The sequence below is a fragment of the Zootoca vivipara genome, chromosome 2 (assembly GCF_963506605.1).
Source record: "Zootoca vivipara chromosome 2, rZooViv1.1, whole genome shotgun sequence".
Classification (NCBI taxonomy): Eukaryota; Metazoa; Chordata; class Lepidosauria; order Squamata; family Lacertidae; genus Zootoca; species Zootoca vivipara.
The window spans coordinates 75362264-75377844 of NC_083277.1; the positions used below are offsets into that span (position 1 = coordinate 75362264).

The window sequence follows — 15581 nt, forward strand, 5'->3', positions numbered from 1 at the left end:
AACCAATTCCATGCAGAGATAATAATCACAGTCTTGCTTCAGAGCAGGAGGTTGGACTGGATTGATAAGATCTCTTCCAACCCCAAATCGTATGATTTCTAAAATATTCATTAATACAGAGAGACAATTAACTGTTAATCAATCTTTGTTAATCAATCATATACCTGCAAAAGTAAAGGTAAAGGACCCTGACAGTTAAGTCCAGTCGCAGACGACTCTGGGGTTGCGGCCCTCATCTCGCTCATCTCGAGGGAGCCAGCGTTTGTCCGCAGATGGTTTTTCCGGATCGTGTGGCTAGCATGACTAAGCCGCTTCTGGCGCAATGGAACACCGAAACCAGATCAGCGCACAGAAACGCCGTTTACCTTCCCGCTGGAGCAGTACCTATTTATCTACTTGCACTTTTGGGCGTGCTTTCGAACTGTTAGGTTGGCAGGGGCTGGGACTGAGTAACGGGAGCTCACCCCGTCGCAGGGATTTGAACCGCCGACCTTCCGTTCGGCAGTGGTTTAGACCACAGCACCACCCGCGTCCCTTAATCAATCATATAGCTCACTTTTTTAAAAAAGATATAAACCCACTACTGTATCTATTTATTAAAACACTTCAGCTATAACCTCATGTGTTCAAAGAGAAGACTGCATTAAAATTAGACACACAGCTGGAGTTGCATGAAGTTCAACTTTAGTGTTTCCACACACTCATATTTTGGTATACCTTTCCTGCTCCTTCAACAATGCATTAGTGATTCTACTGCTAAGGTGGCTGTCTGCATTCACTCTGTAGCTTGAAGGTGCTTTTTTGTCAGAGGGAGACAGACTTGCTTCCAGATACTATACCTGAGTTGACTGCATTATACATCAAATACATTTGATGGTGCTGCAAAGTCTCCCTACTTCTACTGGGCTTTTTAAAGTCTAGAAAATTTTCCATTTAGAGCACACTGTGGGCAACTGACCAACATAATAAAGGTTTAATATTTGGAATGTACTGAACAATGAAGCAGAAGAATTATAGTCAATTTTAAATTCAGGTAGGTAGCCGTGTTGGTCTGATGTAGTCGAAATAAATAAAAAAATAAGAAAATTGTCCAGTAACACCTTAGAGACCAACTAAGTTTGTTTTGGGTATAAGCTTTCGTGTGCATGCTTAGTTGGTCTCTAAGGTGCTACTGGACATTTTTTTTAGTCAATTTTAAATTTGTCTTTGAAAAATACATTGAAAATGGCAATAGCATTAGGTTTATTTTGAGGGATTCTCTTCAACTGCATGGCTGGCTTGAATATTCAACAAGCTGAATATACAGTAGATATGAATGACTCCTCTACTTTCTAAACAATCAGGATTTTTACAAAATACCTCTCTAAAAAGGAAAACAAAATCTTTCAGGCAAGCTCTGAGGCAAAATGCTCCTGGACTCAACAACAGATCCCATTTCTATTTTATATACACACAGTATTGGCATCCTTCATGCTACTCTCTATATGTCCATAGACAGCTTTTGTACAGGACACCCCTGAGTTGCCAGTGAATTAACAACAATCTCCTCACAGCCAGTTAATTTCACCAACATTTGCAATTCTGCAAAGGGAAAAACAGTTAAAAGCTTTTTCACCCTAAGCCTAGGAATTCCTGATCAGGCCCCTGAGAAGATAAACCAATCTGATAAAGATAAATTAGGCACAATATGTGTGTGATGCGTATGTACATAAAACTGCATCTTTGTTGCTACCTAGTAGTTAATGGGTTTGATTCTGGGACAACTGATAATAAAACTGCTCTGCTTCAGTAGGTTAAAAGTAGATACCAGTACGAGTGGCTGCGTAGCAGTTAATGTAAAATATAAACCTGTGATGAAACACTGTATGATACAATGCTGGGCCATACTAATGGTCCACTTAATTAAGACTGTCCCTTCGAAAAGTGGCTAGTCAGATAGCATTGGGACTGCTAACAGGCAGGATGCAGAACAGCTCAGAGTGTTTTGCACGGTTGGAGTACAGTTATGCAGGACATGGAGCCTGCGTGGTTTTGGGCTAAGACTGGGGAGACCAGGCTCTAATTCTCACTCTGCCACTCAAGTTCACTGGGTGACCTTAGTCCAATCACTTTCTCTCTGCCTTGCAGGTTGGTTGTGGGGATGCAGATAGGGAGATTTTGTATGCCATCTTGAGCTCCTTTGAGGAAAGATGGGATTTACCTTCAATGTAGTGTGTGTGTGTTTGTGAGAGAGAGGGGGGGCACACATGCATTTATTTTGGCAAGTCACCATGTATTTATATATATCAAAAATAGTACTGTATTGTATACCTATGAAGAAGTCTTGTACAGTATTGACAAACAAGTTCTGATGAATCAGACAAGTAGTTCGTGAAAGTTATCAAATGTATGGTTTAATCAATTCTCAATCTTAAAAGAAAGAGGTCAGTATTTAACCAACCATCTTCCCAATTATTTGTTATGTGTATGGTTACAGTCATGAGAAAAAGAAAGTGCACCCTCTTTGAATTATCTGGTTTCACATATCAGGACATACAGTGGTACCTCTGGATACGTACCTGATCCCCTTCTGTGCATGTGCGAAGCACCGAGCGCTTCTGTGCATGCGCGCATGGAGGAACCTGGAAGTAAACACTTCCGGGTCCGCCACATTCTTAACTTGAAAGTACGCAACCCACAGTGTACGCAACCCGAGGTATGACTGTAATAGCAACCATTTGTTCCTTAGCGGCAGTGGTGTAGTAATAGGGGGAGGCGGGGGTTGCGCTGCCCTGGGCAGCAGGCTGGGCGGGGCTGACCACCTCCAACAGCCACGGCCATGGAGAAGCCCCGAGTGCCTCACTCCGCAGCTTGCTCGGGGGGGGGGGGTTGCCGCGGTGCATGCCCCCTGTGTGCGCATGTGCCACAACGTATTCGTTCTGCGTCATGGCGCATGTGTTGTTGCGCGCAGCAGGGTGCCTTCGGATTTGCCGCCCCGAGCAGCCCGGCGGCTAGCTACACTGCTGCTTAGCGGGTCTTAAAATTAGGTAAACATAAACTCAGATGAACAAGAACACATGACATATTACACAATGTCATGATTTTTTTAACAGAAATAAAGCCAAAGTGCAGAAATCATGCAAGAAGAAGAAATCATGCAAGAAGCCTAGTTACAGGGAACCAGGCAGAGGGCCTTCTCGGTAGTGGCACCCGCCCTGTAGAACGCCCTCCAAGCATATGTCAAAGAGAACAGCAACTACCAGACTTTTAGAAGACATCTGAAGGCAGCTCTGCTAAGGGAAGCTTTTAATGTTTGATGGATTACTGTATTTTAATATTTTGTTGGAAGCCGCCCAGAGTGGCTGGGGAAGCCCAGCCAGATGGGCGGGGTATAAAGAATAAATTATTATTATTATTATTATTATTATTATTATTATTATTATTATTAACCTACATAAGATGCAAATGTTTTAACCTCTGGCAAGACTACCGTACCTCTCAATGAAAGGAAGTCCATTTTTAAAAAACCCTGTCATCTTATGTTTTCCTCATGTATATTTGATAAACTACTTTCCATTCTACATTTTAAGCTACAGGAAATCCATAATGTAGAAAGAAATCCAATAATTTGAGAACAAGGTAGACCAGAAAATATCAATGAGAATCATCTCATTGCCTAGACAGGCCATTTCCTGGTTCACGTTAAGAAGCCACTTTTAAATTTATCCCAGGGCAGCCCATAGGAATCAATGTGTGTGTGTGGAGGGGGGGAAACAACATGATTGTAATTGGCCAACAAAATGTCTATGCTAAACAAATGGTAACCACACAAGGGAGGAATAAGAATGGGTCTTATTTTGTGTAAACAAATGTATGTTATGTCTTTTAAGTTTTTTTAGTAATAAAACAGTAATCCTGGCAATGCAAATGCAAATCATATTGCAGATTGTGTTTTGAGTGCAAAAGTTATAATAAATTCAAAATGGTACATTCTTTACATGGTTTCCTGCATTTTTCTTCTTGCTATATCACCAGATGAAGACATTTCTTTGTCACAGTTTCAAAATGTGTTTCAAAAAATTTCGTCTGCTCATCTCCAAAGAATTTTCTTGTGTTGTTGCACTCATTTTTGTTTAACAGGCAATTTGTAATCTCTGCAAAATCTCTATTGTGCCAGGATTTTTCGGTCATATTACAGCAAATCACAGATGTTTCAAAGTATGTTGAATTAACTCTAAGAGACCTCACAACATCATTTCAGCAAAAATGAATGAGTTATAAAGTTTAACTGTCACAGTGAGGAAAAAGATGTATTGGAAAAGTGTTTTGCTATTTTAATATTTTTAATGTATTATTCTGCAGGGCATACCTCAGTAGTCAGGCGGTTACTTGTACACTAGATAGTTGCCTATAAATGCCATGTTGTAACTGTGACCATATGGAGAGCTGTCTGCCTACAGAATCCAGCAAGGTAAAATTTAGCACAACTCAAAAACCAGTCAGAAATGTCAGGTTGCAGATATAATGTATGTTCCGTATGGCTGGGATGTTATTGACAGCTACCAGCTCATGTTGCAAATTTAGGTGGTTACCACACCACAAAGCACTACTGAATCCAGTAGCAGAAGTAAACAAATAAATGCACACATTATCCCAAAAGGAATAACTAATAATGTTGCCACCTTCAGAATTTCCTGTATTGCAGGAAACTGAATAGCCATCCTACTAAATTATTTAGAATACTGAGGGATCCCTGTTCTTTAGGCATATATTCTGCCTTACCTGTAACAATTTAGAAACAAAAAATTACAAGCAAAGCTAAGGAAACTGACAGAAATATAAAATGCAAGATGCAGCTTCCACATTGTTGTAAGAAAGATATACTCAAGTCTGTATAGATCACCAACCTTTGTCAGAAGAAATGAGGAAAACAAAAAGCATTCAAACTGAAACTCTAAAAGAGTCAAATACAATTGCGGGTGAGTAGGAGAGATTAAAATCCAGAGGTGTTCAGTTGTGCAAACATACTCACTGTAGTTATTGACATTTTAAAGCAGATAACTAGACATTCTCAGCAGACTGGTGGTTATGCCCAGCAGCATGATAACTGATTTCAAGAAAATGGGGCAAAGAAGACTGTGGCGGGAATCTATACAGGAAAAGTAAGTTCCAAAGGCAGTCCAATTAATTCCATTCTAGCTGTCTCAGGGTACAGGCTAGAAAATTGGAGAGAGACCACCACATTTCTCAATGACTCCACCAAGTTCATGACAATACAGTGAAATAATAAAACAATGTGCTTTTTGCATAATATTACCATGGAAGTACAAGTTGCTTAACTCAGAATAGACCCATTAAATTAATATGCATGGTCTACTCTGAGTAAACCTAGGTTGAGTAAACCACCCAAAACTGTATAACGTTCAAAGTTAAAACACACATTTTTAACATTGGCAACTTTAAAGTTTTGGAATTTACAACAAACCGCAGTAATCATAGGAAGAGACAATGTGTAATTATTTTACTCTTCCACCACCTAAAATAAAATAAAAGGCTTGTTCACAATTCGTAATTAACTCAGAGAATCCTCAATTTCTCTACGGTGGTCAAATGCTACATTTATGGTAATTTATGGTTGAAATTAATTTAAGGAACAAGTCTGTGGTTATAATAGAATGAACTAAAACCATTAGCTCCTGTAAATTATGAATAATGTGAATGTTAGTTACGGTACCACTCAAAAAGCACCAAGAAATATGTAAGCATCAGTTAAAATTTAACATTTAAAACTTATTCTAAGATTCTTGCTTGCTTCATGTGATGGATTACTGAAAAACTTTTCACTTAAAAAGTGGGGTAAATATGAAGGCTGCTGGTACCTAAAGCTGAACTTTATGGAATGACAAACCTTTTTAATCTTACAAATTGTGCACCTGCAACCTTACTAATCAAACCAAGTGGAGTCATAATCTAGGCTTTGGAAAATGTTGGTCACAAATGTTCATAGTTTTGTACCAGTAATATATGCAAAATGGTTAGCATCAAGTTGGAAACTCATGACCTCAATATAAGACATACTACATTCAAAACACCAAGCTCTAAGAAAGAAGATGAAATCTTAACTGTCAATAACTTATGTCTATTAAATCAAAATATTTTCACCTCACTATTTGGAAAACATTTCCAAACTATCCATCCATAGTTTCAATGGGCTTATTTCCGCTTATTCAACACCACAGAATTTCTTCACTGCAAATACATACACAGTTCTTGAAATGTTTTACTTTTCTGTAAGGGGTCCACAACTACCTATTTTGCTAGGACAGTTACACAGATCTTGGGTCAGCAACGCTTTCTGATTATTTCTAAGAAACAACGGTGATTCTTGGGCTACAAACAAATGCACACCACCACCAACACAATATGGTTTCATTCTACAGTGGTGCCTCGCTTAACGAATGCCCTGCTTAACGAAATTTCCGCTTAACGAAAGGTTTTTTCTAGCGTTTTATGAAAAATTCGTCTAGCGAATCGCGTTTTCCCATAGGAATGCATTGAAATTCAATTAATGCGTTCCTATGGGCAAAAAAAAATAATCCAAAAAAAATATCAATGCATTCCTATGGGATTCACTAGAAGAATTTTTCTTTATAAGAAAAGACCCATGGAATGAATTTAATTCGTCTAGCGAGGCACCACTGTATATATTTTTGTGTTTGTTTTTGTTTGAATATTACTGCATTTTTCCGTGTATAACACGACCCCATTTATAAGACGACCCCTATTTTTGGGAGCCCCTCAACAGTTGTTGAGCTTCTTTTGTAAGTTTGCTGAGCTGTTGAGCAGCTTTTCGACGATCCCCAGCTCTGTCTGACGCAACTGGTGCAGTAATACACTGCATACTGACACTCACCAAATAAGCTCCTAAGCTGGGAAGAGCGGGTAAGCAGCCTCCTCCCTGTCGTTTCCCTACTACCACCGCAGCACCAGTCTTTGCTTACTCAGCATATTAACCCGTGTATAAGACGACCCTCAATTTATCACAAAAATTCTGAAAAAAGGTTGTCATGTGTGGAAAAATATGGTATTTTATTGAGTTTCAGAACAAACTAATGCACACCAACCAATGGGACTAGCCGTTGAACACTTGTGTTCTACTTCTGAGTAAGCATACATAGGATTGCTCTGTCAATGTTACAGTAATTTCTCTGATATACATTTATTCCCCCCCCCCCTTCAAATGAATGATCTTCAGGGTGGCTTATGGTTGTAATAATACCCCACCCCCAAACCTGCACAACTGAGTAGCCCTTAGAACCCCTAGTCAATGTATATGGCCAGAACATACCTCCCTTCAGTTCTGTGGTCTCACAGCAACTTGCCGCTGAAGTAATGTGGGGTCTTCTTTTTGGCAGGGAGGTTGGAATAAAGCTCCCTGAGGCAGTTCCTTTTCTGGCCAAGGTATGGGGCCACTTTAATCTCCTCTTTGCCATGTTGTTCCTGGGAAGGACCTCCTAATGGTCCCTGGCTGATGGCAAATAGCTTCCCAGTTCTGAGGCAAGAATATTGCTATTATACATATAGAAGGCTGACTTACACTAAGCCAGACCACTGCACTGGTTTTCCTAGGGTTTCAGAAAAGGAAATACTTCAAGCCCTACCTGGAGAGGCTCTCCTACTGAGCTAGTCTTTCATAGATATAAACACACATACACATCCTCTAACAGTCCAGTTCAAGAACAGAAGAGTTTTAAGCAATGACACTGCTTTTATAATCATCTTAAAACTTTAGATCACAGTGACAGCATTATATCTGCATAACAGTGAAGGGAAACCCCCACCAGAGCTTTAAAGCCCATTTGCTTCTCTTGTTCTAAAGAGAAAATGAAGACAGAATCTACGGGAGTTGCTGGAAACCTCGCTGGGGTGGAGTACACAGACAACAGAGAAATAGTACTTTTTAACCAGTTAAGTTTCCTTGCAATAGTATAAATGCATGGCCTACATTTACTGAAATAATAATACAGTGGTACCTCTGGTTAAGAACTTAATTCGTTCCGGAGGTCCGTTCTTAACCTGAAACTGTTCTTAACCTGAAGCATCACTTTAGCTAATGGGGCCTCCTACTGCCGCCGCACCACCGGAGCACAATTTCTGTTCGCATCGTGAAGCAAAGTTCTTAACCTGAGGTACTATTTCTGGGTTAGCGGAGTTTGTAACCTGAAGCGTTTGTAACCCGAGGTACCACTGTACTAGTTCATGAAAAGAGCAGTTTGAGAGAACGAGCAGAAACCATGTTATCGGACAATTAGCACCCAGAAGTTAAAATAATACTGGCATGTAATGTTAAACTATGGAAAGTTTATATTACAATAAATAATGCACAACTGTTATAATACATATATGTAGAAGGCCAGTCAAAAGATAGGCAATGCTAATTGTAAATGGAAACTTAGGAGAAATGAAGTTATTTAGACACTATCCAGTTGCAACATATTTTGTTAAGAGATTTCTAGTGCAACTGACCTGCATCCAGTCAGGCAATGGGGCAGTGATCACCAATTCTTCTCCACTTACATTAGCACACTACTCATTCATGCATACATTGTATTAAACCCCTTGCTACACAACCGCACCATCACTAAGGGTACAGTCCACTCCCATAGCCTTAGAATGCAACTTTAGAGGCCTTGGGAATATGACTGTCAGACTTCCATTACTCCATGTATAATCTTGCTCATTACAATTCCCAAAGCTAAATTCAAGTTGAGAGAGTTTGCCTGCACAGTTCCAAATTGCTTTGGCTCTATTTATACATGGGTATGACGGAATGCAGGTGGCGCTGTGGGTTAAACCACATAGCCTAGGGCTTGCCGATCAGAAGGTCGGCGGTTCGAATCCCTGCGATGGGGTGAGCTCCCGTTGTTCGGTCCCAGCTCCTGCCCACCTAGCAGTTCGAAAGCACGTCAAAGTGCAAGTAGATAAATAGGTACCGCTACAGCAGGAAGGTAAACGGTGTTTCCATGAGCTGCTCTGGTTCGCCAGAAGAGGCTTAAGTCATGCTGGCCACATGACCTGGAAGCTTTCTGTGGACGAACACCGGCTCCCTCGGCCTATAGAGTGAGATGAGCGCCGCAACCCCAGAGTCATCCGTCACTGGACCTAACGGTCAGGGTACCTTTACCTTTACCTTTATACATGGGTACATCTTAATAAAATCTCAAAAGAATTTCAAAGAGTGGCTGGGGCAACTCAGTCTGATGGGCAGCAAATAAATAAATAAATAAATAAATAAATAAATAAATAAATAAATAAATAAATAATGCATTTCTGATATTTATAGTGCATTTCTAACAATGTGTTGATACTGCACTGATCTCCCACTCCCTCATGGATTAAGTTCCCTAGAAAAGGAACTTAATCCAGGCTTAGCTTTGCTTGTCAAGTTTGTAGGACCAGTCCCCCACTAACAAAATGGTAAAAAAGGTATACATTTTGTATCTCTTCCACATTGGCGGCGGGGGGAGGGGGGAAGACTAGTTTCATCCCATGCAGTATCAGCATTTCCCTCAATCCATTATTTCAAGGGTGGGCCGCCTCTACCTTAACTGTGAAATGGCCCAATAAACCTTCTGGGAATAGGGGAGGGACAATTACTATGATAAATGAAAGAGAATGGGGCATCAGAATACAGCACAGTGGAGGCAGGGTTCCTTAAAAGAATTGTTGCTGTGGCAATCCCCTTTTCTATTCACTCCAGTTTCTGCAGGAGGGAGCACCAACCTCCCATCACAATCCCAAATTCTTATTAGCAGAGGTTCAAAAGCTCCTCACAAATGGATTAGAAAAACTAAGACATGAGGCTTTCATTAAACAAATAATTTGGCTTCTTTCTTTGATAGGAAGAAGAACCGCAAGCAATGAGCTAAAACTGGTCATGTCAAAAATTCAGAACTCACAAGCATTCTAATGCCACCCTCGAAAAAGTAGAATCGGCATTACCGAAATTTAATATATTGACACACACACAACAGTATACCACACTTGGAGCAAGGTTAGAAACAAGACTGATTTCACTCTTCTTTTTTAGCAGGAGGCAAAACCACCAAGGCTTCAAGTTTTTATGGAAGAGCAAGCAACCACACAACCAGTTTGGGAAAAAGTATTGGGGGTGGAATCATCACCCTAGGGCTTATCTATCCTGATTTTCAGAAAATAGACTTCCAAGGACAGATAGCAGCAAGACAATCATAGATCTGATACAGTGTGAAGAGACTGAAAATGAAAGCAGTCTTTAAATGCAAACTTGCCCTTCCAACTCATCAGACATTTCAAACATGCTCAGTACTACTGAATAAGTCTCCTACTTTTGCTCTGAATTTATGTAAGGATTTTCTTTTCAACAGTACAGTCCAAGGGCTATATTTGGCACTATAGTTAAGGCTTTACACATAGTGGTTTTTTTAAAACATGTCACCAGTGTGTGCAATTATGTGATTCTTACTGGTAGTCACTGGTCATCTTAGGATACTTCAGAAGACAGGATGGTAACAAATCAATGAAGCTGAACTGTTAGCGAGCTTCATACCGTGAACAGGCAAGGCATGTGTCAGAAAAAACAGCTGCAGACCACAGGTTTAAATCTGTAATGGTTTACAAGGCCCATATTTCAAATATGGATCTCTTCTCTTTGTTCTGTACAAGCAACAGAAGGCCTTGCCGAACTTTGAAAAAAGAAAACAAACATTCACAATTTCTAATGAGATATATCCTTAACAGAGTGAGTTGAATAATAAAGAGTTTATCAACAAAAACTCCAATGGGAAAAATTAAGCTGCAAAGCCTGTAACTGCCCATTTCAGTAGAGAGAATATATTTAATCAATGTGGGACTAAACTGAACCGATTCTGAATTAGGCACACAAATGAAATCTAAACCACTGCAGCACAAGATTAGTCCAAATGATGTTCAGTCAGGTTTGCCATTCGTCCAGGAAAACCTGAACATCTCCATTTGGGGGGGGGCCAACATGGCCATCTGGGCAGATGTTTACATTTTAAAGGAAGTGTTTGGGTTTGGGAGATTTTGGGGTTGGGTTGGGCACATCCATGCTTGGGACGGCGCTGTGCTGCGGAAGAGGAAGTGCCACAACGAAATGAGGCCATTGCAGCGAACATCAGGTAGGAGCTGGGGTCCTATATCTGCTTAGGCTGGCAGTGGCTTGGGCTGTTCTGCATGTCACAGAGGCGTGCTAATGCAGTGGGCCCCCACACCCATTTTTCCAGCTCAGGCTGGCAGTGGCTTGGGCTGTCCTTTATTTTGCTCTTCAATATATGGCAACCCTACTTCAGTAAAGCCGAGATAACTTCAAAATGTCATAGCAATCAGTTTGATCTGATGCAGCCTAGTGATCTGATCGCATGTATATATCAGCTTCATTAGGATGGGATGTAAATTTACGTATTTTTATGTTGCAAACTACCCTGTAACCCTCAGACGAGGAGTGATATAGAAATTTAATAAATACAGGTAATAATATCAAACACAGACTGCTTGCTAACAAACAGCAACCCAGCAGAGTACCTTCAGTTGAGGCTCCTCCTCATGCAGCCAAAGTGAGATAGAAAACCCCTTGAAAACAAAAATGATTCCTAAGAAGCAACTCATGAATGAAAAAATAAATAAAGAGCCACCCAATACTATTTTTTTGCCTCAATACCATATCTCATTTATATTGGACAAATTACTTCCCCATAAAGCAGGTAGGTGGGGACCTGTGGCTTTACTATAGTCCCCATCATCACTGAATGAACACTGACCATAGTGGTTTAGGCTGATGAGAGAAGGGAGTCTGCCAACATCTGGAAGGCACAGGTTTTCCCACCCCATTATAGAAGTCTAATTGCACTGATGTTTATTATGGAAAACTGCAAAGAGAGATCAAAATGATACCAAAGTGGTTGAAAAGATATATCCTGACATTTTATTTCACATGCAGACCCATGTACTTAACATACACATTACGACATCCAGCGAATTTTAATGTCTTTCAAAGTCTACAGTATATTGCGTATTTGATGGAAGTAATAAGAGAGAAAGGGGTTATTACAGGAACTTCATTGATCAGTGGTGACTTATGAACAGTAATAACTTCTTATTACCTCTGGACTCTGCGTAATTTCACAAGTTATATCTGCTTCTGGTTTGAGATTTGCCTCTAAAATGTTTTCCTACAGCACAAGATCTCATCGTAATAATTTGCAGGAGCCTGTAAATTGATATTCTGTGACCTAGCACTGCAAGTGAAATTAGAGACAGGAGTGACCTAGTGGGCTAGCAAGCCAAGCCTCAAACGCAGAAAGGCTGTTCCAAAACTTGTGCTCTAGTGTTCTCAGAAATCCACTTGAACTTCAAAACAGAATTTCCCTTGAGAGACTTTTAGTCAAATTGTACACTTACCACAATCACATATTTAAGAAAGGTTTTACCTTTTGAGAAGAGAAAGGTGTACTTTGACATCTTGATTGGTAGATTACAGCACATTAATTTTTAATAGAATGGCTCAATCATATATATTATTTTTAGGAAATAAAACCTTACATAGGTTACGCACATGCATACACAACACATAGACATTGTAGAAACTTTCGTGCATTTAAGAATCAGGCCTGGAAGCCACATAATTGAAGTGGAATCATACTAGATCTCGTTTTAGTGAAATAGCTTTAAATGTATTTATCCTTTGATCCTCAAGCTTGCACTCTAGTATATGATCACAGATGGACATCCTAGAAAATCCAGCTGGTGTAGCATGAATAGTAGGCTCTTTGCACCAAAATATAGCAATCTATAATGTGTATGTAAGATATTCACAAAACCTTATTAGGGAAATCTTGATAAGAAGCAGCCACAATTCCATTGAATCATTTATCTTATAAATTTATATTAAGATATATTATACCCTGCGTTGAAAAAAAAACTACCATACTTTGCTGATCAGAAGGATAACATAGAAAAGCCAGGAAGTTCATGGTTTACAGGTGTATCTTCTATGACCTTGCATTGCCTCATAATACTTAGCCAGTGTGGTAGTTTCTTAATAATGGGTGACATTACATAGGCACAGTGAATTATCTAGATCCAGTTCATGGTTTCAGCTACATCACAGCTTCCACTTTAAGCCTAGTTAATTTTACATTATACCCCATTGTCCTTGGTTTTGTTAACTTATTAAGCAGGTCTTTTCAATTTTTACAAGTTACTGAGGATATAGGTACCGGAATCCAATCTCCTCTAATGGGAGTTCTATAGCTAAATGCCATACAACCTAGACAATTCAGAAATTCATCCCATACAAACATTTCCCCTGAATGTCAATTGTAATATAAAGTAGGTTTGTGAACCATAACACTCTGGCATTTAAAAATGCATCTAACAGCACAAAGTCCCAAGATATTAACACAAATCCATAAGCAAGAATATGCTATAGAGAGCAATACTGTAATGATATGGTGACTGAAATAACCATCTGTTAAATAAAGGAGAATGGAAATATGGTGTTGCCGCACGATTTGCCCTTTTAAATACATGTGCAGTTAAGAAAAATTGGCAGATAGTATTTAAAGTTATTTAAATTGGGGGAGATGTATCAACATTTAACTAGAAGAAAAGTGGATACAGAACCCTAAAATGGCAGGTATGTGATCTTCAGGTGACAGAGTAGAACCATTTCAGAGAGAAAACTCCATCATCATCATCACCATCAGTTTGATCAACATATAAATCTTTGCTAAGCTGAATAACAGGCAGATATGAATTACACAAACCTACAACTTTTGAGTTCAGTCCACTTTAAGAAAGATGATTATTTCCAGTAAGAGTTCCATCCTCTGGTACAATACACGTTTATCTGCAAAGTATGTGCAAGGGAGGTTCAAGAAAAGCCATACTGACAAGAAGAAAGCCACTTTCTCAACATGTACATTTGAATAAGCAAAGTCAAGAGAAGGGAGGCGGTGGCCCACATAATTTATGAAGAGACTTCTATACCCCACTTTTCAACTTCTCAATACACACCCCAAAGGACAGGGTGTACCATAAAAACAAACAATATACTTTCAATAATAATAATAATAACGAAGCTTAAAACAGTTAAAAGTATTCAGAAGAGAAAGAGGATTGTTAAGTTGCCTTTCTCAAGGTGTGGGTGGTGGAGACTCTGGCAACTGGAGTACAGAAGGGAAACAATTCCTTTCCATACCTGGGCGACGGGAGATAAAAGAGGTGTGTGTGAGGGGGAACTATCCCACCTTGTCCACCTCGCCCCCTGCAGGTCAGGGCCCTGCCCCTCACGCCCACCCGGGCCCAGAAATACCCCTAGGCGAGCGCCTGGAGACCCTTTTTAGTTGAGGAAAGTTGAAAGGAAGACACTCCCCCCCTTCCGCTGGGAAGGGGCGAAGGGGGAAGCGAAGCGCTCCCTCTTGTGGGGTGGGGGGAAGAGAGAGAGCGAGGAAGGCGAAGGATGTCGACAGAGAAGCCGCGGGAGGGCGTGTGGGCCCCTCCCGGCTTCTCTCCCCATTGTGGAGGAGCAGCAGCTGCCTCTGCGCGCTCCCCTTCCCCGCCTCGGCCGAGCGAAGCCCCAGCCCCTTGGCTCCGCCGCCGCCGCCGCCTCCTCTCACCTCCGGTGCCGTCCGAGTTCTCGTTGAGGCTGCCCGAGGAGTCGTGGTGGGAGCCCACACACCCGCCCATGGGGCCCGGCCGCCCCGGCCCGGAGACCCGCCTCCTCCTCGCCCGAGCTCCTTCGTCCCCGTCGCTCTCGCCGCCGGTCGGGCAGGCGCGCTGGCTCCGGAGCCGCCGCCCCCTTCCTTCTCCTCGTTGCGCTCGCCCCGGCCCCGCCTCAGCGCCCGCCTCCCGCGCTCAGGCGCCCGCCCCGGCGCTGGCGAGCGGGGATCCCGCCGCCGCCGCCGCCGCTGCGGCCTCTATGAAGGCAGGCAGGCCCGCCACAATAGCGGCAGCAGAAGGAGCTCTGGCGGCGAGGAGGGGGCGGCGGCAGCAGCAGCAGCAAAGGCAGTCCTGGGGTCTTTCGTGGGGCTGCCCGGCCATGCCGCCGCCTCCGCCTCTCGGGGAGGAGCTCCTCTTTCTTTTCAGCGCTGAGGGAAATACGAGCCTTTCCACTTCCCGGAGCGCAGAGCCTGGCGGTGGGTTAGCACCCGAGCCCCGACTGCCTCGTCGAAGCTGGAGACCCGCAGGAGCCTCACTTTTCCTCCCCAGCAGGGCTTCACAGTCGCTTGGCTCCTTTACTGACACGGGAAAGAGTTCCAAGAGGGCCGAGGGGGCATTATTAAGGGGCTGAATTGTCAAGCCTTCCGCCCTCTTCCCAAGCCACCACTGGGGAAGGCCTGGGACTTGCCCTCTCCACAGTCACGTCGTTGCCTCAACTTGCCAACCACCCCGGAAAGAGGAATGGTCTCTGGAAGAAGACCCTGGCTCCACAACCTGAGCAGATAACCGGCCTTTATCCCTTCCATCTCTCCGCTCCTCCTCCTCCACACAATCTGGAGTTAATCTTTGCTGTCAGCATCAGAGCCCTTATGTCCCCAGCA

The 15581-nt window shown here is 42.0% G+C and overlaps 1 protein-coding gene across 1 annotated transcript in view; it reads right to left on the reverse strand.

The window, feature by feature from the left end:
• Nucleotides 1-14843, reverse strand: part of UBTD2 (ubiquitin domain containing 2) — a 45727-nt gene extending 30884 nt beyond the window's left edge. The window contains exon 1 of the mRNA XM_035105290.2: nucleotides 14658-14843. Coding sequence (XP_034961181.1) covers nucleotides 14658-14727 — 70 coding nt within the window. The 5' untranslated portion in view covers nucleotides 14728-14843. The remainder of the gene's footprint in view (nucleotides 1-14657) is intronic.
• Between the last annotated feature and the right edge of the window lie 738 nt (nucleotides 14844-15581).